Source organism: Odontesthes bonariensis, chromosome 2 (assembly GCF_027942865.1).
Source record: "Odontesthes bonariensis isolate fOdoBon6 chromosome 2, fOdoBon6.hap1, whole genome shotgun sequence".
Lineage (NCBI taxonomy): Eukaryota > Metazoa > Chordata > Actinopteri > Atheriniformes > Atherinopsidae > Odontesthes > Odontesthes bonariensis.
Window position 1 is genome coordinate 30134263 of NC_134507.1, and position 22416 is coordinate 30156678.

The 22416-nt window shown below is 42.7% G+C and overlaps 1 protein-coding gene across 2 annotated transcripts in view; it reads right to left on the reverse strand.

The window, feature by feature from the left end:
* The window catches only part of arfgef3 (ARFGEF family member 3), a 99660-nt gene that overhangs the window by 25295 nt on the left and 51949 nt on the right, over positions 1–22416 (reverse strand). For both annotated transcript variants that reach the window (XM_075481130.1, XM_075481120.1), the window contains exons 23-33: positions 20432–20565; positions 18213–18358; positions 16669–16848; positions 16439–16580; positions 15377–15499; positions 14957–15060; positions 14715–14859; positions 14509–14637; positions 9940–10116; positions 7005–7119; positions 5395–5497 (exon numbers count right to left, since the gene is read on the reverse strand). In XM_075481130.1, coding sequence (XP_075337245.1) covers positions 5395–5497; positions 7005–7119; positions 9940–10116; positions 14509–14637; positions 14715–14859; positions 14957–15060; positions 15377–15499; positions 16439–16580; positions 16669–16848; positions 18213–18358; positions 20432–20565 — 1498 coding nt within the window. The remainder of the gene's footprint in view (positions 1–5394; positions 5498–7004; positions 7120–9939; positions 10117–14508; positions 14638–14714; positions 14860–14956; positions 15061–15376; positions 15500–16438; positions 16581–16668; positions 16849–18212; positions 18359–20431; positions 20566–22416) is intronic.

Here is a 22416-nt window from a genome sequence, read left to right on the forward strand (position 1 = left end):
AGTAAAAGTCGTCTAAAATGTACCTGAAAATATGATGAAAATTGTACTTGATAAGTTACTTTCAGCCACTGAAGAGCTGTTTCACAAACGGTCCAAAGTCCCGTGGAAACTATTTGATGTTCGACTTGTTTGGTGACGCTGAGCTCTACAATACAGTCAGAAAATATGTTATATAAAAGTTCTGGTGCTCTGCCCCGTTAAGCATGTTTTGAGTATGTAAGCTATTTGAGATATTCGACTTAAGCTCTAAAAACTCCCAATGCACTGCAGAGTTAAACCAGATTTTGCATCAATCAAGGCTTTTTCTTTTTTAAAATCGCCCTTGATCCCGATTTTCGTATCAATTCACTTCATAGTTTTGTTTTTCCCTTTAACTCTTTGCTAAGAACGTTACGAATGTAACCCAGAAAAACAAAGTGTATTCATGCGGTCTGTTGGGAATCCTGGAGACGAGCAAAGGAAATCTGTGAATGGCTGCGGCATCATTATCTTCATCATCATTTCTCTTTCTGAAGCACACACACACAGCAGCTCTGAGCTGTAAAGCTGCTTAGCTGCAGTAAAGCAAGCAGCTGCCTCAGAGCCGCGGCCGCACACCGAATTTAAACGCCTGACAGAGTCACCTGTACTGAGCACAGCCAGCGGTGGAAGCTGGGATCTGCGGGGCTGAAATGGAACAGCAGGGGGTTGGAGTCACGCTGAGGCTGAACTCTTTAAATCTACCGAACCACAGCAGGTGCTGTCATCAACAAATTAACAACAAGTCCTCATAAAGCTGCCCGGCCTGGGATTTAATCATGCAGCATGTGCACAAACACTCTCAGTTATGTGTGATTTTCAACCTGTCCGACCGTAAGCATCGTTTACTGTGTAGAAACTCAATTTTATTCAATTCAATTTTAATTAGATAGCAGAATGCAGTTCATTTAAATCCAGTCTGTTCTCATTCCAAACACTTTTTTGGGTGGCAGCGAGTTTACCAGGTGCATCCTTCACACCTCTCCCATTGAAAACAGACAGAACAGCACGTAGCCCAGGGGTGTCAAACTCACTTTCACCGAGGGCCACATCAGCATAATCGTTGCCCTCAAAGGGCCAGATGTAACTTATAAATGTAACTACTCCTTAATGTTAAATAACTCTGAATTTATTACTTATTCAAGTTACAAATATTACATATATATTTACATAGATGTAACAAAAAAAATATGTTTGCTTGTAGCTCTGTTATTATTTCATAAATCATTTTAATTTGTCAGGTTATGAAACCCACATCAACTCCATCAATCAACCATCAAACTATCCAAGTGAATAAAGAAAAATAACATCAAACACAAGTTATGACATTTACTTTGTTCCAAACTTAAAATATCAAACAAAGCTAGCTTTTACTGCCACGTTGTTTTCGGTTGTGGCTTTTAGCGGCACATTCTGCTGCGATCGCAGTTTGCCTTTTAATTCTTGGGCAGTTTGTTGTTTTTCTTCATGCCTGATGTCGGCACACTGAGCTCCGTGTTTGGTCTCAGAATGCGGACGTAGATCGTACTCTTTGACCACCGCCTCAGAACACAAAAGACAAGAAACCTTGAAGCACAAACATGAATTCGCCTTCCGATCTTTCTTGAAACAGAAAAATTGATGCAGATGGAAGGGCATCTGCATCAATTTTTCTCTACCTGGACATTTTGGGATCATTATTTGTATTTCTCAATTCCACTTGTTGGGAAAATCGCATCCATTTGGAAACATTGCAGTCTTGTGGCGGGATACCGTTACTTCGCGCGTAACATAATCGGCATGCATTGTGGGAAATGTAGTTTTTGGTCACTGCACGTATTTGAATTATTTATTTTTAGACAATCTGACCTTTTAAGCTCTCGCTCTCGGCCTTGAGTTTGACGCATGTGCCGTAGAGCATGAGAACAGGCAGAGAAATCTTTAATGTGAAGGTTCTGATGGTGATTGTGGTGTACAACAGGGTTCTGTCCTTGGACACCACCCGAATCTTTTTTTTTTTAAAGTCTACATATGTCCAAACTTACCTTCCTGTTCAACCACAAAGGAGTTCACGATTTATTGTCAGGAAGTGTGTCCACGAAGCACCTTTCTCTGGCAAAAAATGGCTTGAAACTTACATAAAATTACCTATTTGCTTTGTATCATCGAGCCCAGGGCTATTCAATTACAAATTCAGCCAGATTTTTAAAACCAAGACCTTGAAAAGTGCTCCGTGGACAAACTTCCTGACAATAAATCGTGAACTCCTTTGTGGTTGAACAGGAAAGTAAGTTTGGACATCCGTAGAGTTTAGAGTTGTCCAAGGACAGAACCCTGTTGTACACCACAATCACCATCAGAAGCTTCAAATCAAAGCTGGGCCTGACATTTTGAGCGGTCAGTAAGGAGGAGGTAATGACAAATTTCAAACCAACACAAATATAATGAAATAACGTGATGTTTATTCATCATTTCCCCTCTTCGTATTTTTGCAAAACACATTTCAAAACTTTTAAATGAACTGAGGTAGTTTCAGTACTCTGACTCCTGAAATAACCCAGACATTAAAACAAAAGTTTTCCCTTTTGAAATGAAATAAACACATCTTCTGAAAGACTACCTCGCCAGTTGTGCGCCCGTCTAATGGCAGTAAACCGAGCAATTCCTCTCTGAAGACTTTACCGTCCAAAAAAACGGACATATATGCACAATTGTGCAGTATCACCTCTGTCTGTTGGAAGATCTGAAAAGAGCTGATGTCGTGTCTATAGCAGTAGGTGAGTCCACAGAGTTTCAAACACATCTTTAGAAAGGATTTCAACCGTGAGAATGTTTGAAGTGTCTGACAGGGGCATTTTTAATAGATGTTACACTCGTTTTAACTGTGTTCTCACTTATCACTTCATCCACGACCACAATCATGAATCCATGAAACTCAAAGGAAAGCAGCTGTGGCTCTTTGAGTTGTACGACTACTGTTGTATGACGCAGGGACCACAATGGAAATAAGCCTTAGGGCTTTTTTGTGTTATCCCTGACTATTTATTTCTTTTAATGTATGGTTCAGTTGCTGTACCATGTTTTACAAAATAATAGTCAAATAAATTCATTCATTCATTCATTCATTCATTCATTCATTCAATTAAACACTTCAACTTTGCACTTTTGAGGTCCTCATTTGAGATCCTTCGGGAAAGTTTGCACGGAAAGTTGGGTGTTTTTCCAGGTGGTTTTATCCTCCTTAAAGGAGTAAAAAACCACGAAAGTTGGTTTCCAACTTTCGCTGGAAACCACTTTTGTGTCACTCATTTTAAAATGTGGTAGGTCACAACAAGTCATATGAGTATGCGCCGCGCCAAAGTGTAATTCGATCTACTTGGGCTGCACTGGTCATTGAAGGGTCAACCCACTTAGAGACACAGACAAATGAGTGCGTGAGAGAAGGCGTAACTTTGATTCGTCACTCGGTCGTAAGCCTCGCCCATAGCCTTGTCTGGCATGGCCACAGCTAATCTGATGGACAGGCGCTCCGCAGCTGAAATGGAGTCGTGTCTGTGACATGCAGATGGGACTGCAGATGGAAATTAGCTTCTAAACTACAATCTGGTGCAGGTCATCTCTTTACTTTGTAATTAATGTACTTTGCACATGGTCCCTGACTAAATAAAATAAATAAAATAAAAAAATAAACCTGAAATCACGTTTTCAGCTGCGGAGCGCCTGTAGTTGGTGTCCTGCCGAGAGATCACGGCACCGATCCTCCCGAGCAGGTCATCAAACTGGGTCCTGGTGAGCCTGAAATGCCGCTGGAAGCGGCCGTCATCCAGACGCAACTCCTGGAGAAGGCGGTGAAATTCTCCGAGCTGAATGCACCACCGGATGATGTCACTAACCCAGACACGACGGCGTGTGCGTTTCAGACGAATCTCGGACTGCCACAGCAGGTACAAGGACGCGATGGTACTTATATCAGCCATGGTTGATGAGAGAATGAAATGGACAGCCCCCTGAGCTATTCGCTCGTTTTTTACTCGCGCGAATAAGGCGAGTAAATTCAACTTACACCCGCGGCAATACTCGCACGAGTAAGGCGGTGCGAATACATGAAGACATGAAGACATGATTTTATCCGCCAACTTTCACAAATTCACAGCAATGATTGCCAATCGTTGCAGTGCAGCAAGAAACTCCGGGCACAGTTCAAACATAGCGCGCTGCGGGCTGGCAGTGGCACAGCTCAGCTGGGGTCTAGGGGGTGTGCACCGTGACGTTTTTTTTTTTTAGAAACCAATCAGATGTGCCTTATTGTCACATCGCGGATATTCATGAGGAAAACCGGAAAAGCCAGTCGTTTGCCACACAGGCCAATTCTAGCTCACACAAAACAGCTTGAAACAAGGAGACAAGGACGATATTTTTGACAGAAACGATGCACAATGCACTCAATCATAGTGGTGACCACAGTAATATGTATATTTGTAAATGAAATAACGATGGAAGTGGATCTTTAAGTACCGCAACAGTAAGTCATTGCAAAGTAAACACACAGGTTTGGCGTTTGGAGTTGGTGGTAAAATAAAACGGTATCTTTTCGCCCAGGCAGGGTTAAAACGACGGTTTTCATTCAGAGACGTACTTTTTCAGTTGGAGTTGAGCTGCTAACACGGTTCTATCAGTAACTTGTGGGTTGGTTGTGTGTTGCTAGGCTACTGGAGTGTTGCATTCACTTTCTGATCTACTGTAGGAATTTTGAGCTCATTTTGTGTTTTTCATGGTTTTTCTCTGGCTGAACCACAGGTTGGGCCACTCGGGTATTGCTTCTGGGCCGCATGTGGCCATTTGAATAGCCCTGATTTAGCCTATTAGCCTATTTTCCAGCATAACATGTGGTAAATATGTGCTTCAGGGGTTAAAGAGGGATGGAGTGCAGTCAGTAGGTCCCCGCACACCACAGTGAATACAGGCTTATATTTATTTTGGGGGGATAAAGGAGCTGTTGTACCGTCTTTCTGTGTTATTTTGACCAAAGTCCGTCAAACATTTCATTAAGACCTCCGGAAATCACGTCAACTTGTGAATAATTGTGTCCTTCAGCTTGTAATAAAACTGCTTGAAAAGAACAAAAGCTTTAATACTTCAGAGTGTTAAACAGAGATGGAGCAGAAAACCTGACAAACGGCTGCTGAGGCTGACTGTGGTCCTAAAGCTTAATGTGGGATGTCAGCTCGGTGATAGTATTAACAGCAAAGGCTTTCAGATTACTTCTGTCCCCACCAGCAGCTCCAGAGTGCAGACGGATTATACGGCTTGATGCAATGAGTGAGTGTGTCTCTATGCGACTGCATTTATCCAGTTTTAGATCGACACAATGCTCTTATTATTTGCGTGTTTGTTTACCTTCACAGGCTCTAAGGTGGCAGAGAAAGCATCCTGCAGAGCACAGCAGGCCAACCTCCACATCTCCTCTGTGAACACTGGACCCACCGTGACCAGCACATACCTTCACAAGCAAAACAAAAGCAAGACGTTACATAAGACAGAGGGAGGAAAAACTAAATGTTGTCTATAATATTCCTAAAACATAGATCTGTTGTAGCTTTAATGCTTATTATTCGTGTTATTGTCAACAAATCCCACAGAGACAGTAAATCCATCATCTCTTAAAGGTTTCTGGCCACGCTGACTTTTTTCCCCCTCTGAGAACATTTATTTAAGCCAATTTAAGAAATGACTGATCCTAGATTTTCATCAGTTCTCGCACTGCAATCATGCATTTGTTTGGGACTATTTTCAGGAGGAGATTAGTCCAAGTTTGGCTCTCTGCTGAGTGCCCGTGATGGTGGATCAGGACCGTCACCCAGTGCCACCGTCTGCATGAATAGTTTCTCCTACTTTGGACCATGATAAATCACATCAGCTGTGTCACATTTCAATATGAAACACATATACGTTAAATTCACCTTAATCATTGGCATCAGGCAACATCAGATATAACTAACGGAAGAAGATTGGCTATAAATCTTGCCCAATATCTGGGATGGGAACAACTGCTTCGGTAAAAGCCTTCAGGAGTTAACTAGGAAACAAGGTTATGGCTCATGAAAACTTTATATGTAAAATTAGAAACATTATTCCTTATCATGGGGCAACTCTCTGAAAAGCTTCCAGCTGATGCAAAATCCTGCAGCAAGAGTTCTGCTGCGTACAGCATCCAACTTTCTCTAACGCCAACTTCTCTTTATTAGCTCACAAATTCTTCTAACAGTGTGAATTGACATGAATCGTCGCTGATTGGACTGATGGTCCGACCTTTGAACCGGAAGGAAAACACCACCAGACAAACAGAAACAAACGAACAAGTCCCAAACGTGAGAGCTGTGCACTTTGTACAACATTTATATGAACGAATTTCTCACTGTTTTGTATAATGTGACCTCCTGGCATTGTATTGTATCATATTAATGTTCTGTGTTTTCACTCAATGGAACGTCTGACTTTTCAATAAAGTTTGCATTAAAAATAAAAGTAAAAATAAATAAAATAAAAATTATTTAAAAAAAATAAAGAAATAAATTAAAAAATTTAAAAAAAAAACGATATTCGCGGCTGAAAAATCGATACTTTATTGGGAAATATCAACATCTCGACATATATATCGCAGTATCGGTAAAATTGCTCAGCCCTATTCTTCACCACGGCCTATTCTTCACCGGTGCATAGCCCGCATCACTGCAGACGTCGCACCGATCCGCCTGTCAAAGTTTGTCTGACGCTAAATAAAACCAATTCAGAAGCTAAATGACAGCAAATATGTTTGGGTTAGGGTTGAGGGCTTCCATTCTTATTACAACCCTAGAAACAAAGTGATTTTAAGCTATCATTTAAAAACTTTTAAGGATAAAAGTCAAACACTTTTTAAGAGAAAAAAAACATTGAACTCAATAACAGAGGGGGAGAGACTTCTGAACATAAAACGCGTCTCAGATAACTGAGAAACGAGCTGTCACCTGATGCAGGAACAGCCCACTCTGGAGATGGTCTCTGCAGGCTCAGACACACAGGCCACCAGCAGCTTGAAGAGATCCTTCAACATCAGGTTGATGAGCGACTCGTAACCAATGTCTGCAAACACAAACAGGCCACAATTCAATCTGACTAAAGAGGAGGGCAGTGGAACAACGAGCCGTCAGTCACGCTCCATTTCACTTTGGACTCATTACACAAAGTGAAACGGAGGTATAAAAGATTATTTGATTTGCATTTCGTTGTAGACAGTGTGAACTGGAAAAAATGCCCCTCCAAAAATAAGTAAAAAAACAACAAATACAAGACATTTTTGCTTGAAATAAGCAAAAAAAATCTGCCAATGGAACTAGTGAAAATCGGCTTGTCACGATTTCTTGAAATAAGATGTGATATTTAGGACTTTTGACTTAAAAGTGATCTTGAAATTAGCTTAAAAACCTCTTCAAATGAAAAAAAAAAAAAAAGCTTGTTTCATGTGAAATATGATTCAAAACAATTTGTTTTCTGACACAATATGGGTAGACATGGAACAAGGTGACTGTCCTAATGGTTCATTAGATTCAATTTCACTCTTAAGTCAGAATCAGTGGGGGAAGGAGAAGATAGATAATATATGGATTAAAAAGAAAAGAAGAATATGGTCTATTGTGAGGAAAAAATTACATCTTCCTATGACCATATCCAGGGCTGTAAGGATTGCCAGTAATGTGGACTTTGTGCCAGCGGGTCTTGATGGGTGCTTTAAAAGATGGGAGAAGGCAGGTTTAGTTATTTTGGATCAGCTGTTTGAGGGACACACTGTAAAAATATTTGAAGATTTAAGAAACAAATTTGATTTGCCACAACATGATTTCTTCAGATATCTACACATACGACATTACTTACACAAACACCAAGAATGGGAAAGCCTTTGTAACCCAGCATCTAAATTAGAACATTTCTTTATTGCTACTATTCAAGGCACAATAAAGACCAAGTTCATATCACATATCTATAGTATACTGCAAGAAGGTTTGAAAGATAATAGTATGGACATTAAAGAAAAATGGGAATTAGAAATGAACGTCATAGTTTCTGATGAACAATGGGAAAAATCTTGCAAACGTGGACATAAATGAACCAGCTGTCCCAACTGGAGAGAGTTTGGATGGAAGATTAGAATGAGGTACTTCAGGACGCCACAAATGATATCAAAATGGAGCAATACCTCAGGGCGGTGTTGGAGGGGATGTGGTATGGTGGGGGACCATACACATATTTTTTGGGATTGCCCGATTCTCTCAGGTTACTGGCAAAATGTACAAAAAAGAAATAAAGAAATGCTTATTAATAGACTTACCACTAGAACCACCATATTTTATTCTAGGGGTACTACCAGATGGTCTTGAGGAAAATGATGACACAGATTTATTACGAACACTTCTCTTGATTGCTAATAAAGTTATTACAGCCTCATGGTTGCAGCCACGACCCCAAACAGTTGCACAATGGAAAGACTGTTATTTTATTGTATTTAATTTAATTTAATAACAATATTACTGGGCATGTATTGTTGTAATGTTTTAAATACTTGAACGCAGTTTTTCTAGAGAATATAATTGTTTTGTATATGGGATTATCGTCCATTGACTCTTTTGGGCTTTCACATGCGCGAGCGTACAACTAACCGGTGAGTTACATGCTATTTATAAAGTTGTTTTGTAACGTCCCCATGCCAGTAATGTGAGAACCATGCATATGGTTTTGATGGTAAGGCTTGTGACTTTATTGTCGGATGGTTTATAAAGTGGTGTGACGTTTCTGCAGTGTGCAAGTTGTTGTTTTACGTGGAAGGTTTAGCACTTGCCCGTTGGCCACCACGCATTAGCCTCGCATGACAGGCTGTGCGAACAGCGCAATCGCCGCACAGGGAGCGCAGATTTGCACCAGTCTGTGTCCTACTGTCAGTATTTGACAACCTCTAGCAATGGAAACGCGCTTCAAATGCCCCGGAGTTCCCCTTTAACTAGGGCTGGGCAACGATTAAAATTTTCAATCTGATTAATCACATGATTTCCCTGATTAATCACGATTAATCGCATTTGGACGCAAAATCCAAAAATGAATCCAAAAGTAGTGTATAGCTTTTAGCATTTAGTTTTATTTTAAATGTGCTGCCATATGAATGAAAGTGCCATAACATTTGTTGTGCAAACACACTTTTAACATCAGCATCTTTCTGTAGTTTTTATGTAGAAGCCTCGCTCCACTGTCTGTTTCCTTGAATGACTTGCTGCTATCAGTTGTGTGTTTTGCCTTTAAGTGATATTTTAGACTGGAACTACTACGCTGAGAAGACAATTCAACTTGGCAGTGTTTACAGATGACTTTGGTTCTGTCGACTCCGCCGTCTGGAAGAACTTTAAAATGAAAATGGCCGAGTAAAAGTTCCGTACCCTTCTCCATGTTTGGTGGATCCGCCGATTACTTTCTTTTCCGGTTCCACAGCAGACAGCAACAGACTTTTCCAAAATAAAAGCCTGTGAGTGACAGACTTTTACAATAATAAAATAAATAAAAAAAACCTGCGCTAAAATGCGCGATAAAATATTTATCGGTGTTAAATAATTAATGAGTTAACGCAATAATAACGAGTTAACTCGCCCAGCCCTACTTTTAATCAACAATGTGATCAAAAGACTGATTTCAGGTGATTTGGGAGTTTCTGAAGGCTGAGCCACACGGACACAGCGTTTTTTTGGTGTTTCTCATCACAGTGACAAGTTGTCTGGTGAACGTCTGTTTGGATTAAAGACACTGAGTCCTCTGCATCACAGCAATCAGAGACGGAGAAACCAAAGCTCTGACATCAGCTGGAAAGTCGTGAGAAACCGAACCCCAACATCTCTAAAGTAGACACGTGACCCTGCGTCTCACCCGAGTGGATGAAGCTGTTGACGTGCTCCACCACCAGCTCGCAGGACAGGCCGATGGCGTGTTTGAAGTTTGCAGCGGCCACGTCCCAGTAAGAGTGGTCACCGTGGCTACGCTGCAGCCACAGTGACATCACAGGAAGCAGCAGCTGGATGACGCAGAAGATGGCGAACCCTGGACCTGAAGGGGGGAGGACAGAGTTAGACCGTGAGCGTTCATTCAAAGCTGCAGTCTGCAACTCTTTTTCAAGCATAATGCCTGGAACTGTCCGGGGATTCTGAAAGTAGTACATTAAATACCCCAATACAAAAAAAATGAGTTCTCTAGGTCCCCTATATGTCCCGCTAGGTCCCTCCAAAGCCAGCAGGTTTGTTTACAAAATTGCAGACCGGACCGGTAAAAGGTAACCAATCAGGTTTACGAGCTGGGCTCTGCTGCCTGTCAATCACCGATTGTGCACGCGCGATCCAAGGTAGGCTCGTCCCCACGCTTATTTATCTGGACTATTGACTTCATTACGGGCTAGTCTACTTACTGTGTCTTCCATGATCGCAAATGACAGGTGAGTTGATGAATGAGGAGTCGTGTAGGCGCATCTGGCGTGCACGTCTACGTGCACGAGTTCTCGTGTGTTTTGAAGGGGCGGGACAGGAAGTTGAATAACTTTTTATTTTTCGGTTAAAAAATAAGCATTTCTTGCATTTTGCGACTACGGAGGTCACCGTTTTCAACTTCAAGCGTTCTGATAGATCATGTAAACTCTTAAAATGCCAAAAAGTAGGACTTTACGTATGACAACAACAAATCTTGCAGACTGCAGCTTTAAAGAGCTTCATTGAAGGAGGATCAGCCACCAGCATGAGTCGGCTGGTTTCAGGGAGGCTTCAACTTCAACTTCAAGGCATCTTTATTCATACAGCGCATTTCATACCACCGGCAACTCAATGTGCTTTACATAAAGACCAGCATAAGAACAGCATAAAGCAGCAAAAAAACAAGCAATTTAAAGAGAATAAAAAAATGTAATAAAAATTAAAACACACAGTTAAAAGCAATCAAAGAGGGGAAAAAGAAAAATATGAAACAATTCAGAGGATTTATAGCATTATGCTTTAAAATGATTTAAAGGAACTCAACCATAAGCACACCGAAAGAGAAATGTTTTTAACCTGGATTTAAAGTGCTTACAGTTGGGGCTGATTTCAGTTCTGCTGGTAGTTTGTTCCAGTTGTGTGCAGCATAACAGAATAAAAGCTGCTTCACCGGGTCCAGTTTGAACTCTGGGCTCCACTATCTGACCTGAGTCAGTAGATCTCAGAGCTCTGCTTAGTCAGGGAGCCAAAATCTCAAAAGCTCAATAAAATAGGTTGAACCTGACATGGTCTACCATACTTTTTATTTGTGGTTTTTATGTTCACTTTGACCCTAAGAAGCAATAATCACAGGGTCTGCTCTGCCGGAAACATGGCGAAAAAAAATTGTGGCCATTTTAGTGTATGTACCCTTCATTTTTTGATAGAAAATGTTGGAAAATTACAATTTTCCTCAAATCCTCAGTGGGTTGGGTAAGCTGTCAATAAATGCATTCCAGATGCACAGAACACATGTGGAGACAACATCCAATTAAATTATAACTCAGAAAATACATTTCTACATGATTTTGGCTCAATTTAACTCATTGGCTGCCAGCCATTTTCAGTTCAGAGACACCCATACTGCCAAGTGTTTTTCAGTATTTTGACTGATTTTCCAAGACCCACAGAAAAGTGTGTCTTATGACTATGTACACACCAAAATTACCAAAAGAAAGAGTAGACTCTCTTCTTTGATCAGGAAAAAAAAGTTTGTTTCTACCATTTTCAGTCCTTTAGTAATAGACAGTAGAACATAGGTTGGTTTCACCAAAAAACAGCTGTTTGACCCAAAAAAAAAAATGGAGAAAACGAGCTCTTTTTTTTTTTTTTGTGCAAAGTGGCACTGCTGCCACCTAGCGGGTAATTTTGCCAGTATATTCTCTGTTTAGTGTTTACAAGCCTAAGATTTAGTGACGAACTCCGCTAGATTGTCCCCCAACCCGCTCCGTTAAAAAACGCAATTGACGTCTATAGACGTAGACAATGACTCAAGGTGTTTACTGACAGCAAACCTCTTCTCTTTGTTGCCAAACACAATGACCTCAGTTTTTTCTTTGTTTAACTGAAGGAAATTTTGGTTCATCCACTTTTTGACTTGCTCTAAGCAGTCGCACAATATATCTATTTATATAATAATATCTATAGGACTGCAGTCATCTGGAGACAGTGCAAGATATATAAACCTCACATTTAAAGCTCTTATTAATGACCGAGCTCCATCATATCTTAAAGATCTCATTATAAGATATTTTCCTAACAGAGCACTTCGCTCCCAAACTGCAGGTTTACTTGATGTTCCCAGAGTTTATAAAGTTATCAGGCCCTTCTGTGTGGAACCAGCTGCCAGTTTGGGAGGCAGAGCCTCCAGTTATCAGGCCCCTCTGTGTGGAACCAGCTGCCAGTTTGGGAGGCAGAGCCTCCAGTTATCAGGCCCCTCTCTGTGGAACCAGCTGCCAGTTTGGGAGGCAGAGCCTTCAGTTATCAGGCCCCTCTCTGTGGAACCAGCTGCCAGTTTGGGAGGCAGAGCCTTCAGTTATCAGGTCCCTCTCTGTGGAACCAGCTGCCAGTTTGGGAGGCAGAGCCTTCAGTTATCAGGTCCCTCTCTGTGGAACCAGCTGCCAGTTTGGGAGGCAGAGCCTTCAGTTATCAGGCCCCTCTCTGTGGAACCAGCTGCCAGTTTGGGAGGCAGAGCCTTCAGTTATCAGGCCCCTCTCTGTGGAACCAGCTGCCAGTTTGGGAGGCAGAGCCTCCAGTTATCAGGCCCCTCTCTGTGTAACCAGCTGCCAGTTTGGGAGGCAGAGCCTTCAGTTATCAGGTCCCTCTCTGTGGAACCAGCTGCCAGTTTGGGAGGCAGATCCTTCAGTCATCAGGCCCCTCTCTGTGGAACCAGCTGCCAGTTTGGGAGGCAGAGCCTCCAGTTATCAGGCCCCTCTCTGTGGAACCAGCTGCCAGTTTGGGAGGCAGAGCCTTCAGTTATCAGGCCCCTCTCTGTGGAACCAGCTGCCAGTTTGGGAGGCAGAGCCTTCAGTTATCAGGTCCCTCTCTGTGGAACCAGCTGCCAGTTTGGGAGGCAGAGCCTTCAGTTATCAGGTCCCTCTCTGTGGAACCAGCTGCCAGTTTGGGAGGCAGAGCCTTCAGTTATCAGGCCCCTCTCTGTGGAACCAGCTGCCAGTTTGGGAGGCAGAGCCTTCAGTTATCAGGCCCCTCTCTGTGGAACCAGCTGCCAGTTTGGGAGGCAGAGCCTCCAGTTATCAGGCCCCTCTCTGTGTAACCAGCTGCCAGTTTGGGAGGCAGAGCCTTCAGTTATCAGGTCCCTCTCTGTGGAACCAGCTGCCAGTTTGGGAGGCAGAGCCTTCAGTTATCAGGGCCCTCTCTGTGGAACCAGCTGCCAGTTTGGGGGGCAGAGCCTTCAGGTATCAGGCCCCTCTCTGTGGAACCAGCTGCCAGTTTGGGGGGCAGAGCCTTCAGTTATCAGGCCCCTCTCTGTGGAACCAGCTGCCAGTTTGGGAGGCAGAGCCTTCAGTTATCAGGCCCCTCTCTGTGGAACCAGCTGCCAGTTTGGGAGGCAGAGCCTTCAGTTATCAGGCCCCTCTCTGTGGAACCAGCTGCCAGTTTGGGGGGCAGAGCCTTCAGTTATCAGGCCCCTCTCTGTGGAACCAGCTGCCAGTTTGGGAGGCAGAGCCTTCAGTTATCAGGCCCCTCTCTTGTGGAATAAGCTGCCAGTAAATGTCCGGGAAGCAGACACCCTTTCCACTTTTAAGATGAGGCTTAAAACTTTTCTTTTTGATGAAGCTTATAGTTAGGGATGGCTCAGGTGATCCTGAAACATCCCATAGTTAAGCTGCTATAGGCCCAGCCTGCTGGGGGGCCTCATCTGTCACACCTTTCCTCACTTTACTCTCTTTTTCCCTTGTTTTCCCTCTTTTCTGTCTTCTCAAACCCCAGCTGGTGGAGGCAGATGGCCACCCTTCCTGGTTCTGGTTCTGCCAGAGGTTTCTTCCTGTTCAAAGGGAGTCGTTTCTCTCCACAGTCGCCTCAGGCACGCTCAGGACGGGAGATTGGACCGAAGACAAGTTTCGGTGCAATCTGTTGGTTTCCTTAGCGAGGAAATTGTTTTTGAATTGGCTCTATATGAATGAATTGGATTATTTTGAAAATAATTATGATTACAATGAATTGAATTCCAATTGGCTTGAATTGGACTTTATTATTTAAGTGCCTTGAGATGACATTTGCTGTATTTGGCGCTATATAAATAAAACTGAATTGAATTGAATATATATCTGTGTGTCATCTGCATAGCTGTGGTAGTTTGACCCAGAGGCAGCACGTCTCTTCAACAGACAAGATCAAGAATTAAGATTGTGTGACTTATTTGGTTAACTTGTGTTCTCCCAGTGAGTGCAGACCCAGTTGGGTGCAGATGTTTGTGCATCACCTGGTACAGCGGTGACCTCTCTGAGCAGAGTGAAGAGCAGCTCCAGGGTTGGAGGCTGGTGCTGTCGGGGGCAGTTTGACACCGCCGCCGTGAGCTGCTCCAGTAACAAAATCCACACCTGGATCAAGCCTACAGAACACAGCAGAGCAGGGTTAATGCAAGAGAAGTAAAAGAGAGACGAACGGAACAGCGCGACTCGTCTTTACCGGTGTCGTCATCGAACTCCTGAAGAACGCAGTCCATCCCGTCCTCGCTGCTGATCGAGCGCTCCTGCGATCTCATCGGCAGGCTGGCGAGCCGAGCCCCCAAGAACACCGGCTTGGACTGCATCTTGTAGATCTTTGCCAGCAGCTGTCAAATCAAACAAGAACACGACTTCGTTTAAGTCACGGGAAGAACCGGCCGCGAGGAAGAAAAAGATCCGAACGGCGGGAAGGGAAGCTCCCACCTGCGAACATTTGCGCAGGTAGTCGAGAGCAGGCAGGCAGAGGTCGGTGGAGCTGTACGCACACACATGAACGCAGTCTCCGATCTCTTTGTAGTCCATCTCACCTACACGCAAACAATCACAGAAAAAAAAAAACGTTTAGGAAAGAAGAATTGGAGAAAAATATTAAAAACCAACCAGTTTTAAAGATAATCCCTGCACATTTTTAAGTGCTACATGAAGACAAATCTATCAAATCAAACTGATGGACGATAGATGTTTTTCTGAAGAATTTTAAGGATGTGACGCAAACACACACACACACACACACACTGTGCACGCCTATCATCAGCATCTAATTCCACAGCATTAGATTCAGATTCCAGGAAAATAAATCCGCCAGGGCTCAGAAATGTAATTTATCAAAGTGGAAGAACGGACCCAAGCCTTTGACAAACTTCATCAGGCACATGATGTAGTCAGTGGCGGCGTTGGCAAAAACTTGGATGTTGTCCGTGTTGATGAAAGCCTCGAAGACGTCAAACACTGGAGCCTGGGACTTCCCTGCATGGAAAAATGATGAAGAGGAGGAGGGAAGGCGTTAATCATGCAAAGAATGAAGGAGAGTGCAAAAAGAATGCACATTCTACACCAGAGATACTCATAGTGCGCCTCCCCAAGCTTTAATCGGCTGCTCGCACTCGCATAGTTGCTTATAACAATATGGTAACAAATAACACACAGCAAATACTGCACAGTATTAAGTATTTTTATTAAGTTTGCGTTTTTGTAGTATTAAGTATTTTTTACTAAGTATTAATTACTTATTAATCACTCTGTTTGCATTGTCTATGCACTATTTATATTTAATTATCTAATTTATTTATCTTCAGTTACTTATTTACATAGTATATATAGTGTATATATTTAGTCTGTATATATTCTGTGTATATTATGTACATATTATCTATTCTGTATATATTAAATGCACACCTTTGCACTTCTGGTTGGATGCTAACTGCATTTCATTGGCTTGTACCTGTACTTGCTCTTTGACAATAAAGTTGAATCTAATCTAATCTTAAAGCTTAATGGTGTTTCCTAAAGGGGGCTCTGTTAAACCTGGCAACACAGCCCGCTTAAACCACCGTCACACTTGACCGCAGTGCACAATAGCTCCTTTAGCCCCCGCGAGATGCAGGCAGAATGGATCGGTTTTTAATTAAAAAAGGGCAAAAACCAGCACAAAAACCAGCACAAAAACCATGCTCATCCTGAATGTCTCACTATGATTACAACAACAAACTACAAATACAACATGAAGAAAGTCAAGGACATGCATGCCAGCTTCTGCTCATCCCAGTATTAAGGTAAATGCGGTCTGAATTGAAAATGTATTGGCTGTGTTGTTTCTTTTTTTTGTTTTATATGTGGAAATGCATATTTGAAAATGCATTTTAGAAAAATAGTGAGTATCACTGATCTAGAGCTTGTCATGGTTACCCATAGAGTATTCTCCCAGCAGGTAGTCTTTAGTGTCAGATTTGCTGCCGTGCACGGTCCTCAGAGCACTGAACAGAGGCCTCCACCCTGACAGAATCTGAGGGGAACACATCTCCACCAGCTCGCCTATAGACGTCACCACCTGCAGGGTGGAAAGGTGGTTGGTTCACACAGTCAAACGATGTTGAAATGCGGGATATTTCATCGTTTGGGAACACATTTAACTGCACCTGGTCCTGAACGTCCTCGTCGCAGAGTTCCAGCTGCATGATGTGCTCGAAAGGCCTGAAGAGAGCCTCGTTAAAATGGAAGTGTGGAAGCTCCGCCCAGCTCGTCAGCACCTCCGTCAGAACGTCGTGGATGAAGGAAACGGCCTTCTGGGATACGTGACGCTCTTTATGACACGCAGCCTGAGAAGGACGAGCATTTGTGATGAAATAACAAAGCCCTGAAAGTCTCAAGTGTCAAGTATTGATTTTTTATTTTTTTTTTAAGTAAACTTTATTGAAAAGTCTAACATTATAATTAGTGAAAACACAGAACATTCATATAATATGATGCCAGGGGGTCACATTATAGAAAACAGTGATAAATTAGTGAGTAAAAACGTTATAAAGTGCATAAAGTGTTCGTTTGTTTCTGTTTGTCTGGCTGTGTTGTCCTTCCGGGTCAAAGGTCGGACCACCGGTCCAATCAGCGACGATTCATGTCAAATCATAGGCTGTGTTCGAAACCGCATACTCCTACTACTCCCAATTCTCGCATACTGTGAGTTTGAGTAAGCGAGAAGTTCCCGGATGCATACTAGATTCTCCGAAATTGGGTATGCATCATGAGGTTACTACTCATACTCAAACTACCCAAGATGCAACGTAACGTGACGTCGCCGATCGTCATTTCCTGTCAAAACGGCAGTTTCAAGCTAGCTACAACGAGGGTAGGTTCACTTCCTGTTTTCAAAACAAAAGCACCAATTGTATCGTAATGGCTTTCCCTATGATAAAAGGCAACGGGTATTTTATTTTGTGAAAATAACCAGAAGTGCGTTGCTCACTGCGGCTAGCTTTAGTAGCGCCGAATTCGTGGGAACAAAATTGTAAATAGCCGGTATTTTGGCAGGTTTTCAACACGTTGGGGATCTAAACGACTACTTTCTCGCCTGAAAATGTCTCAAATGTTGCTAAAGTTTACAGAGTTTAGAGCTTAAGCGAAATCAGCTTCAGGCCGGCTGATTTCGGCTCGGGCAGGAGCGAAATGCATTGTGGCTAAATGCTCTGCATACTGTCTGATCGATGAGTATGCAGTATGTAGTATGTAGTACTGATGAGTACTGCCTGCTGTGCAGACCGAAGTGCAGACCCAGCAGTCCCCTGCTTCCGAGCAGCAAACACCATAACAGGTACGGCTGTCGGCAGGCGGCAGCAGGCAGTGATACGAAGGGAGAGAAAATAGGGCCAAGAGATTGTGAGGTCTGACTTTTCCTGGAGAACGATTTTGTGATGCAAATGTATTACTCTTTTGAACGCATATTGTTTTGAGAAGCAAAACGCTTTATTTTTTAAACCCCAGCCAACTAGCCGGACTACTTTCATCAACACCAAAACGAGGCTGGAACTCTGCTCACAGGACGCAGCAGGGGGTAAGAAAATGTTCATAAATGATGTTGCTAATATGGGATGTCATACAGCTTCATGTCAAAAGAGGCGAACTATCCTTTTAAATGCAGGAGTCACCACATCACACACATCAGACTTCTAAGTTCACAGTTTCCCACCTCGACCAGGTGCGGCGCCACCACGCTCCAGGCCCTCATCATGTGCAGCAGCGGTCGGTTCCTGTTCCGGACGATTCGCAGCATGGCCTCGCCGAGGCGGAAGAGATGCAGAGCGCTGCGGCGTTCCAGCGTCGACTTGGCTTCTCCTGCAGACGCACACGGAAGATCAGGAGGTTCACATATCACAGTTTCACTGGTTTTTCTGTTAAGTTAATTAGGTATCCAGAGAGAGGTTTCAGATTTGGAAGTTTTGGGAAAAATTGGGATTAAATTAAAAGCCAGACTTCTTTCACAAAGAGATAATTATCAGTTATCAGACCAGGCAGATGGGAAAAGTATTCCATTGATTAAATAATCATGATATTTTTAACATTGTGCTGCACTAGATGAAGTATTTGTAAGCGAGACGTGTTAAAATCCTACAATGGTTCCGTTTGATTCACTCAATCAGAACAAAAGAGTTGATTTTAGTGGGATGAGGTCACACTAAAGTCTGTAGTTAGAACTTAAAGGGGATAGAGAATCAAAATCGTCTTTTTCACGTTTTTGGTGTTTTGGTGTCCGCTGTGGGGAGTACACACGAAGTGCCAGCAAGTGTCAGAACCTCTGTTACAAGTACTCCCCTTTTTTGAATATCCCCCAGAATATCCCCCAATCCGTTTTTGTAAAAAAGTGACGTCACTTTTTCAGCAACCCCCCCCCCACACCCAAATCCACAGCCACCCCATTTCAGACACGCCCCTTCGGCAAGAAACAGGAACAGGTGAGCCTTCCAAGGCTCTGAAAGCGGACTACGATCCCGGAAAGCAATGTTCGCGATCAATGGCTTTTATTTATTTTTAACAGCATCCCCAGTACATACAACCGCCGACTTTTCCTTTGCGCTGCGCATTTCACGGAGTACAGTTTCACAAAGCTTCCACGATTCCGAGCAGGCTTCAATTGGAATTTAATGCTCAGTACAGTGTCAGTTCCGACAGGGACAGACAGACTGCAGCGAGCTGTGCGCTCCGCTGAGAAGGTGATCGGCTGCAGCCTCCCATCTATCCGTGACCTGCACGTCTCCAGGACTATGGGGCGAGCAGGTCGGATCACAGCTGACCCTTCTCTATTTGCACCACTCCCCTCGGGCAGGAGGCTTCAGTCCATTCGGACCAGAACCTCCCGTCACAAAAACAGTTTTTCCCCCTTGCAGTTGGACTTATGAACACTTCATAATCACCTCATAACCTGCCCAGTCACTTTACCATCATTAAAATTGCACTGTTGTTGCTCTGTATATTGGATACTGTGTATTGTTGTACACACCTTGTACATGTTATATTCATATATTTTTATTCTTTATTTTTTATTATTATATCCTATGTTACATGTTTGCACCTTACGCCGCAGCAAATTCCTAGTTAGTGAACACTGTTCACTAACAATGGCAATTAAAAAGAATTCTGATTCTGATGAGCTTTCTTTTCAGTCAGTGTATTACTCTATAGCTCTGTTTTCAGTGAGAGCAAGGGCAGCCAATCAAGCATCGGCAACCGAAGAGCGCCAACACCTACCTGCATTTCATAATGAGGTTGCCAGATAAGCTCTGAAACGACGCCAATGAGGGCAAACGAAGCATTCTAAACCCAGCATAGTAACTTAGCTGTTTCAGAGAGCCTTTTAGGGAGGTTCTGAGCCATTACAGACCCAACCAATTTTTTTTGGGCTACATATCACATCACAGAACAAGGATTAATGCCCCATTCAACCATTCTCTATCACCTTTAAAGTAGCAACTTTAACCCCTTTTGTCCACATATTAAGTCCATACTTCCATCTGACATACAGAATGTGCTCAGTAGGGTTCAAAGTGGGGCAATAAACCTATTTTTGGATGAATAAAAACTTTACTGCAGCAGGTTTGGTGGTTTTTCCTGCTCGGGAAGGCGTGCCAACTCTTTTGGAATCAACAAGTTTTCTACTTATTGAAGCCTAAGCTTTGAAGCCTGTGTGTTAGTCTGATGTGTGTTAGTGCCAGTATTACTCATGCTGAGGGAAGCTTTTACCCATCTGCATTTGGGGACAAAAAACGTTCCCAATTATGTTAAAGATGAAAGGTTATGGTTTAAGTCGAGGTTCCAGATGCTTTTGGATGGTAAATGCACATCAATGCAACTCTCTCTGAAGGGATGGAAACGCTGCCGTGTGCACATCTGTGTGTGTTTGTGTGTGTTTACCAGGCATCGCCAGGGAATAGTCTCCGGTTTCTGTTACAGAGTCAAACAGCTGAGACTGAGAAGCTTTTCTCAACTGCTGCAGGAACCCAATCATACCAACCAGGTTCAGCTTGGTAGCTGCTTCTTCAAACAACCTGAAACACACATTATCACACTTATTATGATATTTCAGTGTAACCACATGGAAATGTTCTTGTTTTATGACCCTGTAAGATCATAAATAGGGCTGGGCAATGATTTTTAATCTAATTAATCACATGATTTCCCTGATTAATCACGATTAATCGCATTTGTACGCAAAATTCAAAAATGAATCCAAAAGTAGTGTATAGCCTTTAGCATTTAGTTTTATTTTAAATGTGCTGCCATATGAATGAAAGTGCCATAACATTTGTTGTGCAAACACACTTTTAACATCAGCATCTTTCTGTAGTTTTTATGTAGAAGCCTCGCTCCACTGTCTGTTTCCTTGAATAACTTGCTGCTATCAGTTGTGTGTTTTGCCTTTAAGTGATATTTTAGACTGGAACTACTACGCTGATAAGACAATTCAACTTGGCAGTGTTTACAGATGACTTTGGTTCTGTCGACTCCGCCGTCTGGAAGAACTTTAAAATGAAAATGGCCGAGTAAAAGTTCCGTACCCTGCTCCATGTTTGGTGGATCCGCCGATTACTTTCTTTTCCAGTTCCACAGCAGACAGCAGCAGACTTTTACAAAATAAAAGCCTGCGAACAACAGACTTTTACAATAATAAAATAAAAAATAAAACAGGGGTGGTCCGTGGCGTAGTGGGTTGAGCAGGCGCCCCATGTACAAGAGGCTATAGTCCTCGCTGCAGCTGGCCCCGGTTCGAGTACCGCATTGGACGTGCTGCATGTTGTTCCCCCTCTCTCTGAATTTTCCTATCCATTAAAAGGCACAAAAGCCCCCCCCCCCAAAAAATTGTTTGTTTAAAAAAAACAAAAAACAACCTGCGTTAATGTGTGATAAAATATTTATCGGCGTTAAATAATTAAAGAGTTAACGCAATAATAACGAGTTAACTCTTCCAGCCCTATTCATAAATCATACATTTTCACAGCAAAGTAAAGTGACGTAAAGGTAAAATCAGAGCAGACTCTTTGGGGAGAGCCTTGTGTTGTGTTTACTATGTTTCAGCAGCACTTTCAGCTTGTAAATGTGTTCCGTCCATCTGCTCCAAAAGATCAGACAGAATTTTATTCTATTCCCTCAAACAGCAGCAGCCCAGACAGCTGGTTACGTAAGAGATGATCCTCGGAAAATAAGCACGCACAAAAGCCATCTACTCACTTCAGCTGCGCACGCACATGCAAACACATCCGCGTGCGTGCATGTGACGTCCGACGCTAACTGACCTCGTTTTCTACATTTATTTTGGGAGTCTGGACACAAAATAAGTCATTAAAGTCGGAGGTAATGATGAGCAGGTAGCTCGGCCCTGTTGCTGCCATCTTGTGCCTTTAAATCTGCACCATCAGCAGCTCCCACGGAGCGCCAGATGTTGAAGATAAATTCATTAGCAGTGGCTGTCATGCTGGGCATTTATTAAAGGAGTGTTCAGGAGTATGAATTAAAAACTGGATTTAACTTATTATATTTCTGTTTACATTCTCACACTGTGCAATAACACTTCACACAATCCCACCATGTAAAATCTTACATTTTGCAGTCTGTTTTTAGATAGATAGATAGATAGATGACTTTATTAATCCCTTTGGGAGGTTCCCTCATAGAAATTGAAAGAAATTTAGATTCATTCTGTAAATCTATTTATTTTAAGACGGTAAAATGTTGAAGCTAAATTCATGTCCTGTCGCCACCCATTCCTTCACTTTAATTTAAAAAAATGTCCCCCTGATGACACGGCACATTTCATTATTTGAGCTAAATGAAGACGGTGAAAGCAGCTAATTAACCTTCAGTCTGTGGGTTCTCTGTTAAAGGGATAGTTCGCCTCTTTT